At 42.7% G+C, this 19,068-nt stretch overlaps 1 protein-coding gene across 1 annotated transcript in view; it reads left to right on the top strand.

The window, feature by feature from the left end:
* The first annotated feature begins 1,248 nt into the window (after window positions 1-1,248).
* The window catches only part of iffo2b (intermediate filament family orphan 2b), a 32,188-nt gene continuing 14,368 nt past the window's right edge, over window positions 1,249-19,068 (top strand). Inside the window, 1 exon segment of the mRNA XM_086199712.1 lies at window positions 1,249-2,220. Coding sequence (XP_086055838.1) covers window positions 1,757-2,220 — 464 coding nt within the window. The 5' untranslated portion in view covers window positions 1,249-1,756.

A 19,068-nucleotide genomic window follows, 5' to 3' on the forward strand; every position in this document is an offset into this window, starting at 1 on the left:
GCCAAACTTCAGCAGTCAGGAATAAGCCTCTAGAAGGGGTTTGTTCAAGTGTGACCCCTGGAAATCACCCAATAGCTGCAAAAACTCAAATTAAAATGTGTGGCTTCCTGTTTGTTTGATGTGAAAGTCCCAGTGCACCTTTTGAAGGTCTTTCCATTTTGCAAGTGCATACCAAATAACATGCAAGAAGGTGAACCAAAATATCTGTCCCATTATTATTTCTAGGGGTCGGCGTTAAAGCGATTTATTTCATATGCACATGCAAAGTTTCATGAGTTTCCGAGCACGGCCTTCAAAATGGCAATTCATTTGTCACAGGAATAAAAATTCCTTACATTTCAAGAGCGCTCTTGTACCATGAGTGTTCAGGGCCTAAAGATCACTTCTCTTGAATTGTGAACTAAACCTACTACAGAACTGACTGTGCCTGCGGAACAAATGCTTCATTGAAAAAGCTGCAGTTCATCTGCAGTTTATTCAAGACAACAAATCTCTGGGAAAGTTTACCTTCATACTCAAGGACAAAAAGACCTTGGATATAGTGATCCTAGGGACGTGTTTACACACACTGCAACTATGATGGATAGTTAGACACAATGTAGTTGCAGTTAAGTGTTCGCTGTTATTTCTATAGAAATGATGTTCCACAAGATATGTGTGTGTGTGTGTGTGTGTGTGTATTTGTTTAAATTCTGTGTTGGTGTGTATTTGCTTAAATTCTGTGTTGCTTTCTATTCCTCTCACTATCAGTTTGACTTACTCTATGCATGGAGAAGAGGGGCTGGGAACGGAAGGAAAGGCAGAGTGGAACTGAAGGGATGCTGGTTTGATCCTCACTTCCCCCAGTGACCATATCCAAGACTCCTTGAGCAAGATACTGAACCCCAATTGCTCCTGAAGGCCCTGGGGCAGACGGATGGATGGATGGATGGATGCACCATCACCTAATGATCATTCCCATCCTTAAATGAAAGTAACTAAAACAGCACTGTGCACATTCAGCCTTTACAATACAAGCACATCAAATAAATGATGGATAATTTCGAGTTCCAAGCTCTAAAAAAAAAAAGACAGACGTCACATTAATGCCCTGAGGTTCATTCGCCTCTATTAATTAGACTCTGTTTTCAGCCAGGATGTGAACCCTCTTGTCTGATGGAGGGAGGAAGGGAGGGAGGGGGAGAGGGAGAAGGAGGGACGGATGTGGGAGGGGCGGATGGAGATGATCCTGCCTAGTTTAGCACTTCGCAACATGATCCGTGCACACCACGCAGATGAGAAGAGAGGCCGGGCCCTGCGGTCCTGCACGCCGCCGTCCCACCGCACCACACGCTGACTGGATAGAGCCACAGTAGCGGGGAATGACAGGGGGAGAAGGAGGACCGTTTTCCTCTGCCGGCTGTATGAACTCCTGACAAAGCAGAGAGAGGAGATGCGGGCTACGGGAAGTCACGCTGGTGCTCTGCGTCAAATATCCTTCAGGAGATGATGCCCTCGGTGCCTCTTAAAGGACTTTTTGTGTCTACTGTTCGCCGGTGAACACCCATGCTGCAGGGCTCTATGTTAGTATCTCGGGGTAAACAAACAGGAACAGTGATGGTCACCCCATCTCCAGCCTTTCAGCCACTCTCAGCATCTGCATAGGAACTCGCCCCGTGGGATCGCTGAGGATTATGCACAGATAGAAAGAGGTGTTGTTTTGCATCCAATCTAGACAGAATCACAGTTGGATTACCGGGTGTTGTTGTTAATCATCATGAACTCGTTGTTTTTCTCCGATACTCCGCCCGCGTCGGGCTGCAACGTCCCCGCAGGGACCAGCGCCCTGCGAAATGACCTGGGCTCCAACATCCATGTGCTGAAGACACTCAACCTGCGGTTCCGTTGCTTCCTAGCCAAAGTCCATGAACTCGAAAGACGGAACAAGCTGCTGGAGAGCCAGCTGCAGCAAGCACTGCAGAAACAGCAGTACCGCGGTCTGTACACCCGGGAAGTTGCTGTGCAGACGGACGGTCCCGAGTCGAGACTACCGGGCACCATTTGGAGTTTCACCCATATCCGGAGGCAAGGAGAGCGCATTGAGACCGTACACGGGCCCGGGGTGACGTGGACACATCCGGACGGAGTTGGGGTCCAAATAGACACCATCACCCCGGAACTGAGGGCTCTTTACAACGTGCTGGCCAAAGTCAAGCGGGAGAGAGACGAGTACAAGAGAAGGTGAGTAAAGCCATCAATGTGACTGATGGTAACCAGCGCCTGTTGCTGTATGACAACAACTCACAAACTCACAAATCCAGCTGCCTTCCAGCTCTGCTGCCTGGATGACAGAGAATCAATAGAAATATTTCTGGCAGAGGTGCAGCAGTAACTTTTAGGGCCTATCGACTGTTGCTCTGGGCCCTGCATTCCTTGGCCCTCTCTAGTCAGGGGCCCTGCCTTCTCATCTCAACAGGGTCAGCGTTAACCGGGACATTTAAGGTAACATGATGCAGTTGAACAAAATATAGAAAAATCCTACGCACTGGATAAGCTTGCAGATAGAATTACTTTGTTAAACTAAATTGACAACTATTTGCTACCAATATATCTCCTTCGGGACTTAATTGCTCATTTAAGCTCATCTTTAGATGCATGGAGGAGCACAGTTGGCTTTCATGATGTCTTTATTGGAGAACATGTCCTGAGAGCCTATCATAGAGCAGTACCACTGGAACTGAGGGGAGAGTTATGACCAAGGCCACTGTTACAAAACATGGCGAAAACGTTCAGAAGCACGTCTGAACTTTTTGAAGGAGATTCTGTGTGGGCTGTTGTTTTGATTTAACGAGGCTCAAATGTGAGTTGGACAGCGGCGAAGTGAAAAATGGAAATGACTGTGAGACTCCAGACCGCCCTCCAGTTGATCTGTAGCGTCACATCCATGCTACCCTTTAGCTCGAAAACATATCTGGTAAGTTACTGGTTACTTCAGTTTTAGACTTTAAACCTGAATTTTGGCTGGTTTTTCTTTCAGCTTTAATACAGAAGTAACTGGCCTGTAACGTACCAGTTACTTGTGTTAGTTGCTAGTTACTCTTCAGGCCCAAACTGTAAATAAATGACCTGTAACTGGATTGTTACTTGTGTTTTTTATCTTCAGTTTTTCTGTTACATAAGTAATTAGCCGATAATAATGGGCTTCTCTTCTAAACTTCGTATCAAAATGTTGTGAGTAGGAGTTTTCACTCTTTCATCAGTTGATCTGCTGAAGTCACAGCTGTGCAGAGGTAGAGATTGTCTTTTTTTTTGATAACATAAAGGACCCCAAAAAGACTTCAATTATTACTTTATTTCCTAGGCTACCCACAAGCCCACAGCAATATTACAGGAATGGAGCATTACTCAGCTGTGCTCTACGGTCACTCAGCTGACAGAAGTTTAAGGGGTTGAGTCACTGAATTTTGATGTTGCTGCTGATAAGGCCAAGGAGCTCTTTGATGAAGCCCTAAATCAAAGAACTGATGGGCATGTTGGGATCAAGTGTTACATTGTTCACATGTTGAGTGTGACTCAAGTGGGACTTCTCCCCACCGTGTGGGCATGACAGTAGAAAGTTGACAGACTCCGCGGTATTAGAGCCGCTCTTGAGTTACTGTTTCCCATGACAGGCTTCTCACCATTACTTGTACCGTGAACCAAAATGATCCTGTTTCTCAGGCTCCTCTGAGGAAATTCCTTCACATGGCTCAGTGTCACCAATTGTTAGCTGTAATTCCTTGAGGACTCCTGCAGAGTCTCCTGGGCTGACACGGGTCACAGCCGGCTGGGTTGGCTAGCTACCGGAGGGAACCACGCCAAGCAATCGCCTGCCTCTGTTTGCCGACATGATTCAAGCAGAGAGGCATTTTAACAGGCCTCTGTCAGCCCGAGTGGGTCAGCTATGACGAACGCCGACTTCCTTGTAAGCACACTGACTCAGTGACACAGAATGTGTGTGTGCTCTCTCCTACTCTTTTGGGAGCCTGGATATCCTGTCCAGTCATTCCTGGTAACACCAGCATGTCCTTTTTTGTGCATTTCAGCTTGAGAAGATGAACAGCAGTGGCTTGGACTGCAGCCAGACTGAAAAACCACTGCAGCTATAGACCAAAATTTGAGTCTCCTTTGGCAAAAATGAAACCTCTTAACTTTATAAACAGCCAGCAGGGTTTGATTGAGCAAAATAGAGACAATCACTTTGTCTATTCACTCTTATGACTTCAAGAACTCTAATTGGCTTGTGAGATTTTGTTGGATTTATAAAGGATGCGTGTTACAATAGAGTACTGCAAAGATGAGATATTTTCATAGGCTGGACCTGGACGTTTGCATCGCCATGGTTACCTCAGCCAAAGCCAAAGGGACTTTCTCAATGGCTTTTGTATTACTGCAGAAAATAAACAAAAGTTTATTGGCCTCGCACACTTCGTTCATCAAAATAATCTCAAATGAGCGCCACTGCTATGACTTTTTAATAATAGAATGAATCATACCATAAAAGGCTAACAGGCTTTTAACAAAGTACACCACAGATACAGGACTTCAACATTGCCGCAGCAACAACCATTTCAATACACCTAAAATATTCATAATTCACGAGTGTGGTTATGCCAGAGAGCAAAATAAGAAAATATCTTGATGTTTTGTTAACCACTGAGTATTTCAGACATGTTCCAGGCCTTTAATCAAACACCCATTGACGACTGGAGGAGAGAACCTGAGGTTTTACGGCTCAGTTCTGTGTCACTCCATCCAGCCAGCATTTGTAGATGTTGTAGGTGGGATATGTGTTGACACTTGTCTTTCATGAAACCAGTAACAAGTGTTGGACATGTCCTCTGAAGTGTTGTGTCACACAGAGAGAGCCAAGAAAAAAGGCACACTGTTTGCCTCTTATGAGCCTGTTATCATCAATCTCCATCTTTCCTCTCTGCATTGAGCTCAATAACCGCGTCACATCTTAGGTCACCAGTTGTTTTCCCTCCGTCTCCCGGTCCAAATCCTCCTCACCACAGCCACGTTTCAGTGCCAAGCCCCATCCGAGCTCTTTGTGTTCCGCCATTCCTGTGTCCCCCCCCCCCCCCCTCGTGCCCCCCCCACCCCTCGGCTCCTCTGTGTGTCATGCAGACTGCTTTGTAAGGCATCTTCTTCAGTCCTTACAAAGCCCCCCTGTACGCACGCACGCACGCACACACACACACACACACACACACACACACACACACACACACACACACACACACACACACACACACACACACACCTCTGTGCCTCAGCCCCACCCCTGTGATTTATTAAAACTTTCCCATTGCTGACACATTTGAGGAGATGGATGGCCAGCTGCTCCATCGCTCATTCATTCACTTTCATAAAGTATGAGGTTGCTTATCTCCTGTTGTTTCTGCTGTGTATCTGCTTTCTGAGACAAAACACCGTAATTTGTCCTATAGTGATGTTGTTGTTTTTTTTGATAAACAACAATGAAGTCATGTTGTGAAGGGCCAGAATCCTGGACCAACACATGAACAAGAACAAAGACTAGATGCACAAATGAGCCTCTCAGATGAAGCTTCTCATTTTTACCTGAGAAATTAGGTACGGTTACAAAGTTTCTTCAGTACAACAAATCTTCACTTTAAACAAACAGTGACACACAGGAAGAGGATGAAAAGGCAAATACCAATAAAACACTCTTGTTACAAAGTACATATACAGAGAATTGAATGAGCAGGTAGAGTCCGGAAAAGGCAATATACAGTAAGAGAAGCCAAACCAGAGATTAAAGTCAGATGTATGTGTATGGCACAGTGACAAGGTTTAATTCATTAACTGAGTAATTAACTTAATTGAATACTTGAAAATTTGAATGTTTACATAATAAAATAGAAACTAGTCAGAGAAGTAAAAAACATGATTAAGTTTAGCTGTTATTTCTCATTTTTCTTGGACTCAGTTTGTCTGTAGCTTCATTTGTTGTAGCAGTGTCAATTTAGAAGAGATTTCCTCTTTGTGCGCTGGCCTCTCTTGACTGCCGTCGTCAGTTTTTTCTTACAATTAATTACATTTTAATTGGGTTTCTGTGTTGCAGAGCACCCTTTCTTGTTTTTTCCATAAATGGCTGAAATGCTATTGAAATATGTGATAGAATCATTTCCAGAGCTTTGTTTGTTTCCATTTAGTTAAAAGCTGTTTGCAGAACAGAAAAGTTTGCTGCTCCAAAAACGACCTTAATAATATTCCCGTTAGCTCCCCTCCGTTACACAACACCCCCTTAATAAGAACAAGACTTGTTCTTTCACGATTGCTGGAGAATTAGAGAAAGCTCTGAGAAAAGCTTTTAATCCGCACGCTCAGCGAATTTATCTGATTTTGGAGTTTTGAAAACAAAGCCAGTGGTTCGTTATCATATGCTTCATACATGAACAGGCAGAGGACAAAGACAAGGACACGCATATACACGTGTCGAAGGATTCATAAATCATACAGCCGACTCAACAGCCACTTACTGTCCAGACTGAGGGGTTTTAAGTCCACGCAGAGGAAGATGTGTGAGGTCAATGCCAGTGCTTCACACACACAGTTTTCATCCCACTGCCTTGCATCACTGTGAAATGTATCACTTTAGGGTCAGTGAGTTTCTGCCGGTAATAGGCATCAGCACACAGCAAACATATCTGGCAGTCAGCAGGATGTCCACTGAGGATAGAGGGAGCGTCCGGCTGTATGGGGAAAAAAAACAGATGTGGCTGATATTATAGATTCATCCTTTGATGCAAAAATACAGCACAACTCGAGATGTTCTGATACCATTATTTTAACCCTAACTCATGGATTGATAGATACAGATTACTTATCTGATACTGGTGTGCTAAAAATATATACGCTATAAATCTTGCTGTGGGATTTTCGCATAGAAAACATTGCTAACATTTTTCCAGTGTTGCCAGACTCATGCAACATATTCTGAAACAACAGTTGCTAGTGGAAGCATAGCACAACTTCCTGTGTAGGGTCGTGCTGCGTTCCTTTTTTACAAGCGTTGACACTGTTGATGCGCTGAGCAGATGTTTTGAATTGTTCAATCCTCGCTCTTCACCAGGTATCTGAGTTACTCCTGCCCAGAGGAGCGTCCCAGTTGAAATTTCCAGCTTCCCAGTTCAATTGAAGTGCGGCACCATAGGCAAGTGAAGTGAAAAGAATCGATTTCCTGTATGTAATGCAACTGGGAAGTAGCTGGATCCCGTTTCAGTCCTAATAAATGATGTGATATCGAATCAGTCTATAGACTTGCATACTCACTCATCGATACTGATACTGCATTTTTTTTAGCCAGTATCAGAGTGAGTTCTGATGCTGGTATTGGAATCAGAGTAACTCTAAATACACAGCCAGGGAACAAAAGAAGCCGTATGCACCGTAATAGACGGATGCATTTTCACAGAGGTGTATCAATAAGGGTCATTCATTGCTCACGGAACAGAACACTTGAGTTTCTGCATTTGTAATTAAGATATTGAAGGAATAGTTGATGCAGAATGTTTTTATGCAGTGTTGAAGGACACCTCAGCTGTGCCACAGTTGCTGCTCAGGTTTCTCCTAATTGGTTGTTTATCCCGTCTCTGAACTGAAGCCAAGCAACTGCCCTGCTGTATTAGAATGTGACTGCTGGGACATATAGTAAACCAGAACCCGTCCTGTGCATCCTGGGTATGTTCTTCCTGCATGAATAATTCAAGTAGAGCCGAATTTAGCTGCGCGTGGATCAATGGAACGGGAATTCAGCAAAGACGGAGGCTTTGATCTTGCTTACAAGAGGTGCACGGCACGGTTAAGCATCTCTTTAAAAAGGAAGATCCAGGCTTGACTCACTAAAGAACTATGATGAGATAAAATGTGATTCCAAAGCATTGTGTTTCATATATCGTATTTCTCTATGAAGAGCAATGCTGATGAGCTCTGCTGCCTCTGTCTTTGTGGTGCTGACCTGTTCTGCGTATAATCCAGGCCGGCTAATCAGGAGAGGGATTTTCTTTAAGCCGTCACCTAGCACCGAGGTCACGACCTCCAGCTAGCCCTGCACCACATCCTGGCACGCAGCTGCCACACTGAACTGGGGGCCTCTCGGACAGAGAGACCGCCTGCCGTTCAGATACAGTGAGAGAGTTCAAACCATTGAGTTTCAAATTCCAGACTCTATATTGTTTCTTCTCTTCCTGTCTGTGTGGGAGCTGCTCTTCATGTCATGTGTTGGTACATTTTTCGAGGCAAATCTCAGTCTCGTACTGTAGATCATAGTTACACAGATGAAGTAGACGCTCTCATGACTACAAACTTGGATGGAGTCCTGGGAATGTGAAAGGTTAAGCTTCCAGAACGAGCTGATCTGTCTGTGCCACAGACCTAGATTGTTGTCTATGTCCATGAATAGCGCACAACCAGACCATTGCAGCAGATGACACGTTCCCTCATTAGCCTGAACTCTAATTTATTTCAAGCCAAAAGAGTGCGAGTACTATGACAGTTCATTAGAACACCAAGTGTTTTTAAACAACAGATGACATCAGTGTTTTGGTCCTTTTGTATTACATTTGTTATACGCGGCTGGTTAGGGGAATAAATGAACCTTTTTTTTTTATATGTAGGAAAGTTCAGTATGACAAAGACTCTTGTGGAAAGATGCCATAAACAGGCAAAGACAGGTCGGTTCATGGTGGTTGATGATAAAATCTTGGGAAATCTTATCCTTGAAGGAACATAGTTCTCCATGCAGCCATCATGAAAACAACCAACAACTATGGCAGAAAACTAAAACAAAAAGTAAATGACTTTGGTTCCCCTTCTGCTCCTTTGTGCCTTTGCTCTGGGTGTTTGTGCCTGGAGGTGGAGCTGCTGCTGCTGCTGCTGCTGCTGCTGCTGCTGCTGCTGCTGCTGCTGCTGCGGCTGTGCAGCTGTGGTTGATTATTAATGGATATCGATACGGCTGAGAGCAGTGGGGCTTTGCCATATTTAAAAGTGCAGGAATGCACCTGTCTCATGAGCCCTGGTTGGAGAGAGAGAGAGAGGTGCTGCTGCAGGATGTGGGTAGTGTTGGGCTTTAGACAAAACAGGAAATGTATGTTGTTGTTTTTTTTAAGTTTAGCTCACTCTTCCTAAGCACATAACTACCATTCATAACAGTTACTTACACCTTAAGAGTTATTAACTCTCTGTTCAGACCTGTTCAGTTTTAAATGTAATTGCATCGTTTCTGAGGGGTTGGATGTGCTGGCGCAGCATTTCCACTTAATAACCGCTGTATTTCAAAAGCTTGTTATTCCAGTGGTAATATTGTTTTGCTAGGCACCTTAAAAGCCAAGCACATACATCTCTGCCTGTGAATAATTATACTTGAGGTATCTGGGCGTCTTCAATCTAACAGGAGTATGTATGCATGCAGGAGTCTTGACAGGAGCTTTAAATCTGTGCTCCTGCAGCGTGCTTGACCTCAAAGCGGTTGGTCCAGATGTGTCTCCCCTCAGAGCTCTTAGCAAATCATAATGTAGTGAGAGATGAAGTGCATTAGTGTCCTCTGGCAGTGTTTTCATTATAGAAGTGCCAACAAAAGGATCAGAATCTGCCATCACATCCAAAATGACTGACTGACAAGTACAAATCGCATACTTCTCAGCATCAACAACACATTACTGATATTATGGTATGTTGCCTACCACATTTGTATCACCCATATTACATTTAAATTTATGGGTATTTCAATTTACAGCCTTCATGGCTCATATTTTATGATGGCACAAATAACTGCAGGGTCGTTTTTCCTCTGAACATCCACCCGAGATTAGATTTTCTCCCCAATCTAAGCAGCAGAAAATTAAAAGAGCTCAAACCTAATTCCCCAGCGGGCACTGGTCAGGCAGGAACTCTCAGTCACACTAAATCCACATTAAAAATATCAAAAAAGCCCTCTATCTGTGAAAGTGTAAATATGGCTAATAGTCCTGGCACAAGTGTATGTGTGTATTTTGTTTTGTCCAACCAAAGGCTAAAAAACTGAACCTGTTCTGTTTACAAGTGGAGAAGGAAACCAGCAAACTCTCACATCTGGAAAAACTGGAGCCAGAGAATCTTGATACAAAAAAATGAGGTGTTTATGTTCCTTTTCTACAGCCACAGAGTATGAAATCCAATCAGTTCTCTAAAGTAAACTATTAGGACGGCTTTGTATTAGGAAGAGGAGCGTATGATTCAATAATTGCAGCTGATCGGTCAGTCCCAGCTCTGCCCTTAAGCAAGGCAGAAATGGGTCATTTCCTTCTATGTGTGTGTGTGTGTGTGTGTGTGTGTGTGTGTTTGTGCCGTGTGTGAATGGTGTATTTGCTTATGTGAAAGCAAAATGTAACACGTGGGATGTTATCAAACTGTCCCACATGTGAAGTTTCACAGGCAGGTCAGTCCTCAGAGAAACATTCTGTTCTTAATTCCTTGAAATATAACTGTGGCAAAGAAACTAGATTTTTTTTAAATTGGAGCTATTAACTTTTTAGATTTAGTCATGGGGTCATTTGACAGGTGTGTGTCCCCAAAGGTGCAAAAGGTTATTTGCATAGTTGTCTAATAAGACTATTATGTCTGGTATAATTTGCCTGTACACACCCCGGCCAACCTGGGTTTATGCCAGAAGTGAACATCTTCATCTTCTTTTCTTCTGTAATGGCTGCCACACCCAGTGCAGCTCCACCCAAACATGGCCCGGGCTTGCAGGCCTAGTTTGTGCTCTTATTCTGAAGGAATCTCACAAATCCCTGCCATTTGTCAAGCGTCTGACTCAAAGACCCTCATTATGAGGTCATGAAGGAAGCTGGCTTACTCTTGTTTGTGTTTTTACAAGTTCTATTGGTATAGTTCTTTGCATGTAAATGTTCCTTCGTACTGTATGCTATGTCAATAGCCAGGGCCTCAGAGCTTTTATGACTCGATAATGTGGACTGCAGTGAATGAAATCTACGGGAACGTCATAACATAACAGCACAGTGGTGTTCTTTGTGGGTTTGCAGTGTGGGAGTGGAGACTGCAGGGAAGGCAGATTTTCTGTCACAGTGCTCTGTCACCATCTTGTCTGCAGGTTGCGCAGATGAGGGTGCCGTGATGCTGTGTGCATATACGACCTTTACACTTGCTCCTTTTTTGCTGCATTAAGTGGGTATTGCATCACACTTTACCAGCATCGTCATTTAGCAGACGCTTTTGGCCAAAGCTATGGAGAATCGTACATTTTTTGTCACAGAATGATCAACTGTATGGCAAAACCTTGATCAGCTTTTATGAAGAATCCATAGGATTAAAAAAAAAAGACATTTCACCCAAAATGTGTATTTTCCCCTTTTACTCACAAACAGATGTCTTGAGCTCTCAAAGGCTTTTTTCCCTCCTGCATTACTTCCTTGTGACTCCAGAACACGGAAAAAGCCTGCTGTTCAAATTTAGCTTGAAGCTAATACAACTGATGATTAATATCAGCAAAACTGCAGATAAACGCTTTTGTTTTTGGCTCATATTAAAGCGATTGAGGTTTACTGAGCAGACAGCTTGATGAAGATGACCTTAATTGTACGAGACAGTACGGCTGAGAGTTTACAATCGGACATTTCTCTTGCTGTTGTTAGCAGTCAGACACAGTTACCGGTAGCTACAAGCTAAATTTACATGGTTGGCTCATTTTGCATGGTGGAGTTCCAAGGAAGTAATGTAGGAGGGAAATACATCTTTGAGATCAAAATTCTTTTTGTTTGAACTTGAATATGCAAAATACATGCTCTGAGTTAGGGTTAGATGATTTATCAGGAATACCCACAGGTAGTTGGCTCCAGTTGAGGCCTGCCACATGTTGCCAGCAATGCTAACTCATAAGCCTTATGCTAGCTAACTGTCAATGGGGATCACTTGGAGTTGGCATGCCTGCGCAGCTTGTACATTACCTTAAACCTGTCTGATCTCATGTGGTATGAGACTGTAATCCGATTCCTGGAAGACAGTAGGTTTAACTATCAAACCCACCATCTCCTTCTCTAGCCAGCAGTGGCCAGTGGTTGGACGTAGGGCAGCGATAACAATGCTATTCTGTAAAAAGTGCCATTGAACCAGGAATAGAAACCTCAACATGAGCCCCAAACTCATAAAAGACCTGGGGGACTGAGGAGGCAGCTAAAGACAGGAAGTGGTGTGATGTGGGTAAGTGAGTGGGGGAGTGGGTGAAAGACTGAGGTGTTGCAGAACGGATGTGTCTTTACGAGTTTCCACCAAAAGCTGGGCAGTGTTGAGAGAGAGAAAGCAGCAAGACGACTAGATAGTTTACAGAATTATACAAACGAATTGGCCGAGAGTTGATGTTTCTTCTCCCTCTCATTTCCCCTACACAGAAATCCTCATTCAAGAGAAATAATAACAGAACTTAAAGAAGTTTTCAACTGTCCATTAAACTATTTATGAATGAGCACAAATGCAGCCATACAATTAATGGAACAGTACTACAAGTGGAATTCACCTTGTTTCACATCAACAACCTTCTACCTTCAGTCAGAGCTTCCCTAGTCAACAAGGTCAATAACCATGTTTGACAGGTAAATCAGTGCATCGCAAGTACACAGTCAGTGGAATCTCACTTTTCAGGAGCTTGATATTGACTCATATCGTCAAGTTAGAAATGCTTGTTGGCAGAAAACTCTTTCTGCTGTTTATTCCTGTGTAGACGTTCAGCTGCCAGCTGTTGATCGAAGCGAAGTAAAATCTGGTCAACTGGACGTAAGTTTATCTTGAAGACGTTTCACCTCTCGTCCGAGAGGCTTCTTCAGTTCTAGTGAAGAGTGTGGAAACTCCAGCTTCTACCATAGGTTTATAAGCTGGAGTTTCCACACTCTTCACTAGAACTGAAGAAGCCTCTCGGACGAGAGGTGAAACGTCTTCAAGATAAACTTACGTCCAGTTGACCAGATTTTACTTCGCTTCGATCTACGATGACCTGGATGAATGAGAACCTACACAGACATCTGCCAGCTGTTATAAACACAGAGAAATCATTTGGTTGAGGTTGTTTTCAATGAGGCAACACCTTTGCATGTTCCTACACAGATCAAACAGCCCCAAGAATCATTGCCATAACAAATAATTATGCAAGTTCTTGCTGCTCTTGTTGCTTTTATGCTGCTTGCTAAATGGAAACATATAATTACTCCTACGTGTGTTCTTCACGGTTTACTGTGAACCTGAAAGCTGGGTCCTTCAGGCCAGAGGGTGAGGATAGGCTTCTGGAGTTTAGCTCGCTCACACCCATATTGTCAGGAAAAGTCAGTGTGGCGATGCCAGTTCAAGATAAAGGATTAGACATGTTACAACACTGGCTCCAAATTATCTGTCAATCCTTCAGCTTGAAGGGAGGGGCCACTAATAGTGCACCAAACCGTCCATTCAAATGGATGTTTTGATCGTCTTGCTGTGTTCCAAACGTCAGTAACATAATTGATATTTTTTATTGTAGTTAAATTGTGTTTCGCAGCTGCCTGATCTTGCTCCCCGCAGCTCCTAAATGACCCGTGAAAAGTTTAGCCATGGAAGCTCACTGGAGATTATGTACAACATCTTTCATGACAAGAAGCTTATCCTTGTCTGGGTGTGTGGAAGAACGCTGTTGTTGCAGCAACTTAGTCAACTTAAAGCATGTCAGGTTCTAGACGGAGAACATTCATCAAGATCACGGGTTACACATCAGTCCTTAAACACATGACATCATCCAGCTTTCACAAGCGCCAACCGGCTCATCACTGCGCAGCAAAATGTTATTGCTTTGCAAAGTGACATGAAATCATCAGTGAAAAGCCTAGAAGTAATTTATGACGGCTTCAGGACTTTCTATTTTCATTTATAGGTCATAATATCTTGTCAGGACTAATTCATAGAAATGGGATGAAAAACTATTAGAGGCTCCTCTCAGTGTAACTCGCTGAGCAGCGCCGTAAATCCCAACCTGCAGTTTTACCACGACACAAGTCAACACATCAAACAAATGCACTAAAAACTAGCATCATATTTCTGATGAAGGGAGGAGCTGTTGGAAGGATGTTGTATTGTTGTGTGTTAATTTGATTTAGGTGTACCTAATAAACTGACAAGTGAGTGTATAGGTGTATTGTCCTGCTGTATACTCATAAATACAATTGTTATTAATGGAATGGAATCTATTTCAGTTATATACAGGTATTTTTTACATTGTTAAATTGACACATACCGTTTGTGCATCTTTATCCTTTTCTGTCGCATTTTATCTTAAATTCATGTCTATAAGCAATAAGTCATTTTCACAGCAGCCATCTTGGCTTTTGTAGCAACCAAAGTTCATAATAATTGGAATAATTATAGTCCCGTTCTACTTAGTGTGTCAGGTCATCCTGTTAGGCAAATAGAACAAAACAACCCTGACCTGCCCCAGTGGAACGGGGTCATAATTAATGATCGTGATAACACATTGGTTTGCCCTGCAACGACACGTCGAAATGCAATCCAAGAAAAGCCAGTAGATGTTAATCTTATCAAACAGAACCCCAGAATCTAGCTGTGACTGTCGACCATGATAAATACTGATATATAACTCTGAAGTGATAGCGATGGGAATTTAAACCTAACAGTTACATCAGCTGAGAAAAAGCTGTATGATAAAAGTGAGCTTTAGGAAGAGATTTAAAGGAAAATACTGAGCGTGCCTGCCTGAGACTCTCAGGTAGGGAGTTCCACAGCCCGGACCTTCTTTGGTCGCAGGATGAGATCTTGGAACCATTAGCAGAGGATCTCAGCAGTGATCTGGCTCACTGGGAGTCAGCAAATCACAAGTGTAATCATGAGCCGGATTATTCTAGGCTTTAAAAACAAGCAGTAAAAATCTTAAAAGCCAACCGAAAACTCACAGGCAGCGGGTGAATGCCAGCAATGGCTGGTGTAATGTGGTGTCATAATAACTAACCATGTGTTAAAGCTACCAAAAAGATCAAAATGCATGGTATAAATTGTAAATAATGATTATAATACTGAACAATTTTTTTTTTTAAGTTCCCTCTTTGTATAAACTCACCTTTTATGAGCAATATATCTGCTTTTTACTGTTCGGGGTCATTAGAAAAGAAAGGCTGGAGTCTCCAGAACTTCAAGTAAATTTATGGACGATATGATCATTGTTATTATAAGCACAAGAACCATCCTGTGATTTAGTTGGCAAGTTGGCAATGTAAGGTCAAAGTTCACACAACATACACATGTGTAATGATAAACCTAATGAGCACAAATGTGGTGTAAATATCCAAAAATGTCAGAAAAACACCACTTCATATAAATCCCCCTTATATTTGCCGGCAGGGTTCAGGGACGTTGTAAAATCAAGGAATGTGCTTCTCTTGAAACTCCCTGATGGCAATTTTCCAGATCAAAGCTGTTTCTTCTCTGAAAAGAAGCAGGAATTCTCTGTTATCTCAAACTGTATTTGCTGTGTTGAGCTTCAACAAACGGGAGGGAATGACCAGAGCTTTGTGAAGCCTTTTCTAATGAGGAGGTTGACCCAGTCACATGTAGGTCCTCATGGACTGTCGGTTTTTTTAACACTGTATGAAGGACATTTGAGAAACAAGGTTCCTGCATCCTCTCTCGTATATTCCACGATTCGTCAGACCACCTGGTACAACAAGGCGGCTCTAGGAATTGTAGTGCAAACAGTTAAATAATGAGACTGTTGAAATGTGGAGACTGTGGGGATGATCAGCTAAGAGCAACACGAAACAAAGGATCGTGGTTAATATTGCTCTAATAACTGCATGTGTACTCCAGTAAATATTCACAATATAGTACATTGCCACGAGCTGAAATCTCTCAAACTTGCATTAGTGAACACAACAATGAGAACTCATGTGGTTATTTTTGCCCCCGAAACTCAGTCAATCCCCGAGGGCCAATGATATCGGTGTCTTGTGAAAATGTCTGCGGTCACTAGCAACATTCCTGCTAGGCCTCGTGATGTCCGGGTCTTGTGTTGGCTGGACAGATTTTTTTTTTTTTAATTTATTGAAGCCCCTGTATGCTTGCAGGTGAGGGGGGGGGGTAGGTGAATAATATGTCAGTGACTTTTCTGTCTTGAATGAGAGGGCGCAAGAATTTATCTACATACGCATTGGATGCTGGCCAGGGGTTTCCATGGACACGAGACGGCTCGAGAGGATGGAGAGGTGGAGGACGAGGGAGTTACTGTGTGTGTGGAGGGAGGTGGAGGAGAGAAAGGGACGACGGATGAAGTGAGCTTTGACCTTGAGGTGTTGTCTACTCAGCAGACACCCCCCCCCCCCCCCCCATAGCAGCCCGACAGGGGGCTCCTGAGCTGTTCCACCTACCAGCCTGATCCATTTGGTTGCATCATTAACACACATGTCTCCCTGACTGAGGAGTCTGGGGAGGCTATAGATTACACAGCATCATGACTTTCAATCGATGGCCTACTATCGTCTCCCAGGAAAGTCTGACATCGCTCACATCTCTACAAAATTCCCAGCATGCACCTCCTATCAAATAATGTGAGGAATGCTAACAGTATGCTACGATTGAACCCATGCTGAGCTCCCTCACACACTGAGGACGGGACCGGCTGTCTTGGAGGAGACATTATAGACAGCTATAGGCTGCTGTGTGCTCACGGGGCTCTCAGATGTGATTTATCAAAGCTGTCAGTGGCTTCATTTCAAGTGGTGTGTTTGGGCGGCATGTAGTCAGAAGTATTGATCCGAGCTTCTCTTATCATGTAACACTTCCTCTTTCGCCTGCTGTCGCCCGCCCTCATGAGACGCTATCGTAATGGTGCTATTAAAACCACTTCATTCAGTGATTACACTCATGTCCTCCTCGCTCAGCTGTGTTTTTGGAAACAGATTAGACTGCCTTAGAAACAACGTAAAAACTAAAAAGAAATAAAGGCTTCGCTGACAAGTAAATGAAGTGATACTTCACCCGGAAAGTGTATTTTGCCAGAAATAGGTGTTTTGAGCTCCGAGACATTCCCAGAATCCAGAAAAAGCCAGCAACGTATTCAGTTTGAAATTAATGGCGCCCCAAAGCCGGCAACTAAACCAATAACAAAACTCTTCAAATATGTCAGTTTACTCATTCTTAACTGCATCTTCGTCATCATCGATGCATATCTTTACACCAGAGGGGTTAACATTTATGTGTTTTATGTGGATTTTACTGGCTGATGGGGTGAAGAATTGGGAAACTGATGTTTTTGCTGGGGAAAAAATCTTTGTTCGCTCAAGACTCTATTTGTGTGCGTTTAAAATGCAAATTATCTGGTTTTTCTTTTTGGTTGAAGTGGTGCTTTAACATATTTAGAAATCTGCAGAGGCCCCGGGTGATCTTGTTATTTTATCAATGTTATTTTCAGATGAAAACTGGATTTTACTTTGTCTCATTATCCCCAGAAAACTGTCCTCCCTATCTCAAAATATTAAATCATGGTCTTGGGATAAGAGCATTATTAAAATAGGCGCTAGTCTGGTGGTTCGGGGCTTCTGTATAGATCAGATAATAATCTGAGCAGTAAATACTGCAAGGAGGACTTAATTTCTGACTTTTGATAATCTTATGATATCGTATAATATGGTTCAGTGCTGAGAAGACTTGTTCAACCTCAATGAACCTTGGTTTTGCCAGATTACTTGATAGACAGTTGGAGCTTCATAAAATGCGATCACTTGTCAACTCTTTAGATTATTGCAACAATAATATATGCTTCCTATTAGCCAACAAAAACCCGATATGCAATTAATAACTCGTGATTTTATAAATGTTATTATTGTGAAGGCATTCATAAAAGAAGAGTGCTAAATCATTAAGTCAGAGGAGACATACATTGACTCTGTGATTACAAAACCTCAAACCTCAACACACACACACACACACACACACACACACACACACACACACACACACACACACACCCCCTCACTTCACCTTAGGCAATCAGACAAAAGTACAAAGGGTTACTTCCACAATTGAAAATCTCATTAAAGGTGAAATTGAATCAACTAAATGAAGTAGAGGAGTGTAATATACTGACTAGTTCATTGTGATGGTGATCATGTGACTAATGACATGACTAATCTCATGGTGTCAGTATCACTGACGCGCGGTTACTCAGGAACCCTTTCCGGCATGTGTCATTTCATTTAGACTGGGTGTTGTCTGACTGTGTTTGGTGAAAACAAGTGAGAGTCTTTGAGGAATAAAATGGAGCCACACCTCATTGTTCCCCTCACTCTGTTTTTTTCTTCTTCTTCTTCTTCTTCTTCTTCTTCTTTTTTTTTTTTTGGTATTTACTGCCTGTTGCTCAACATTACACTGTGATTTGTAAAAATAATTTTGGATGATTAGAGTAATAAATAGTTATGGCATCATGACTGCCAAGATATTATCTCTCATCATTTTGGATCAATCAAAGCTGAATGATTAAATCATTATGAAAGCTGCAAAACCATCACCATGAGCGTGTAAAAAAAAAAAACAAGAAGAAGAAGAAGAAAAGAATCAAGCCTAAGAAGAGAGGCGCTTCAGATTAGGACGTGTCCCCGGGCGCAGAGATGGGAAAGCATTCAGGCTGCTCGCGTGCAAGCGTAACTCCCAGACATACCGCACAAGGCAGGGAGTGTTAGTTGGCAAGAGCTGCTGGAATGCTATTGTTCACCAGATAAAGATGTGTGAGAAAGTGTCCGTTTTAATGAGACATGCATCGGGTTTCTCAGTTTTAAATCACACCGTTTTTCTAATCGGGAAATTAGACATGAAACAGTTCTGCTTCAGTAAGAGTGGTTGTACACTGAAGGATTCACACAAGTCTTTTTGCTACAGAAATAGAAGAATTCCTCTTTTTCCTCCTTTTCATTCAACAGTGTTTAACCAAAAGAAATGGCTCTGTCATTCAATGCTGCTCCAACTTATAACAAAGGAAAACATCAAAAATAAATATTCATTTCTTGT

This window comes from Aulostomus chinensis, chromosome 3, assembly GCF_037954235.1.
Source record: "Aulostomus chinensis isolate RoL2024-O1b breed Wild chromosome 3, RoL_Achi_v1.0, whole genome shotgun sequence".
Taxonomy (NCBI): domain Eukaryota; kingdom Metazoa; phylum Chordata; class Actinopteri; order Syngnathiformes; family Aulostomidae; genus Aulostomus; species Aulostomus chinensis.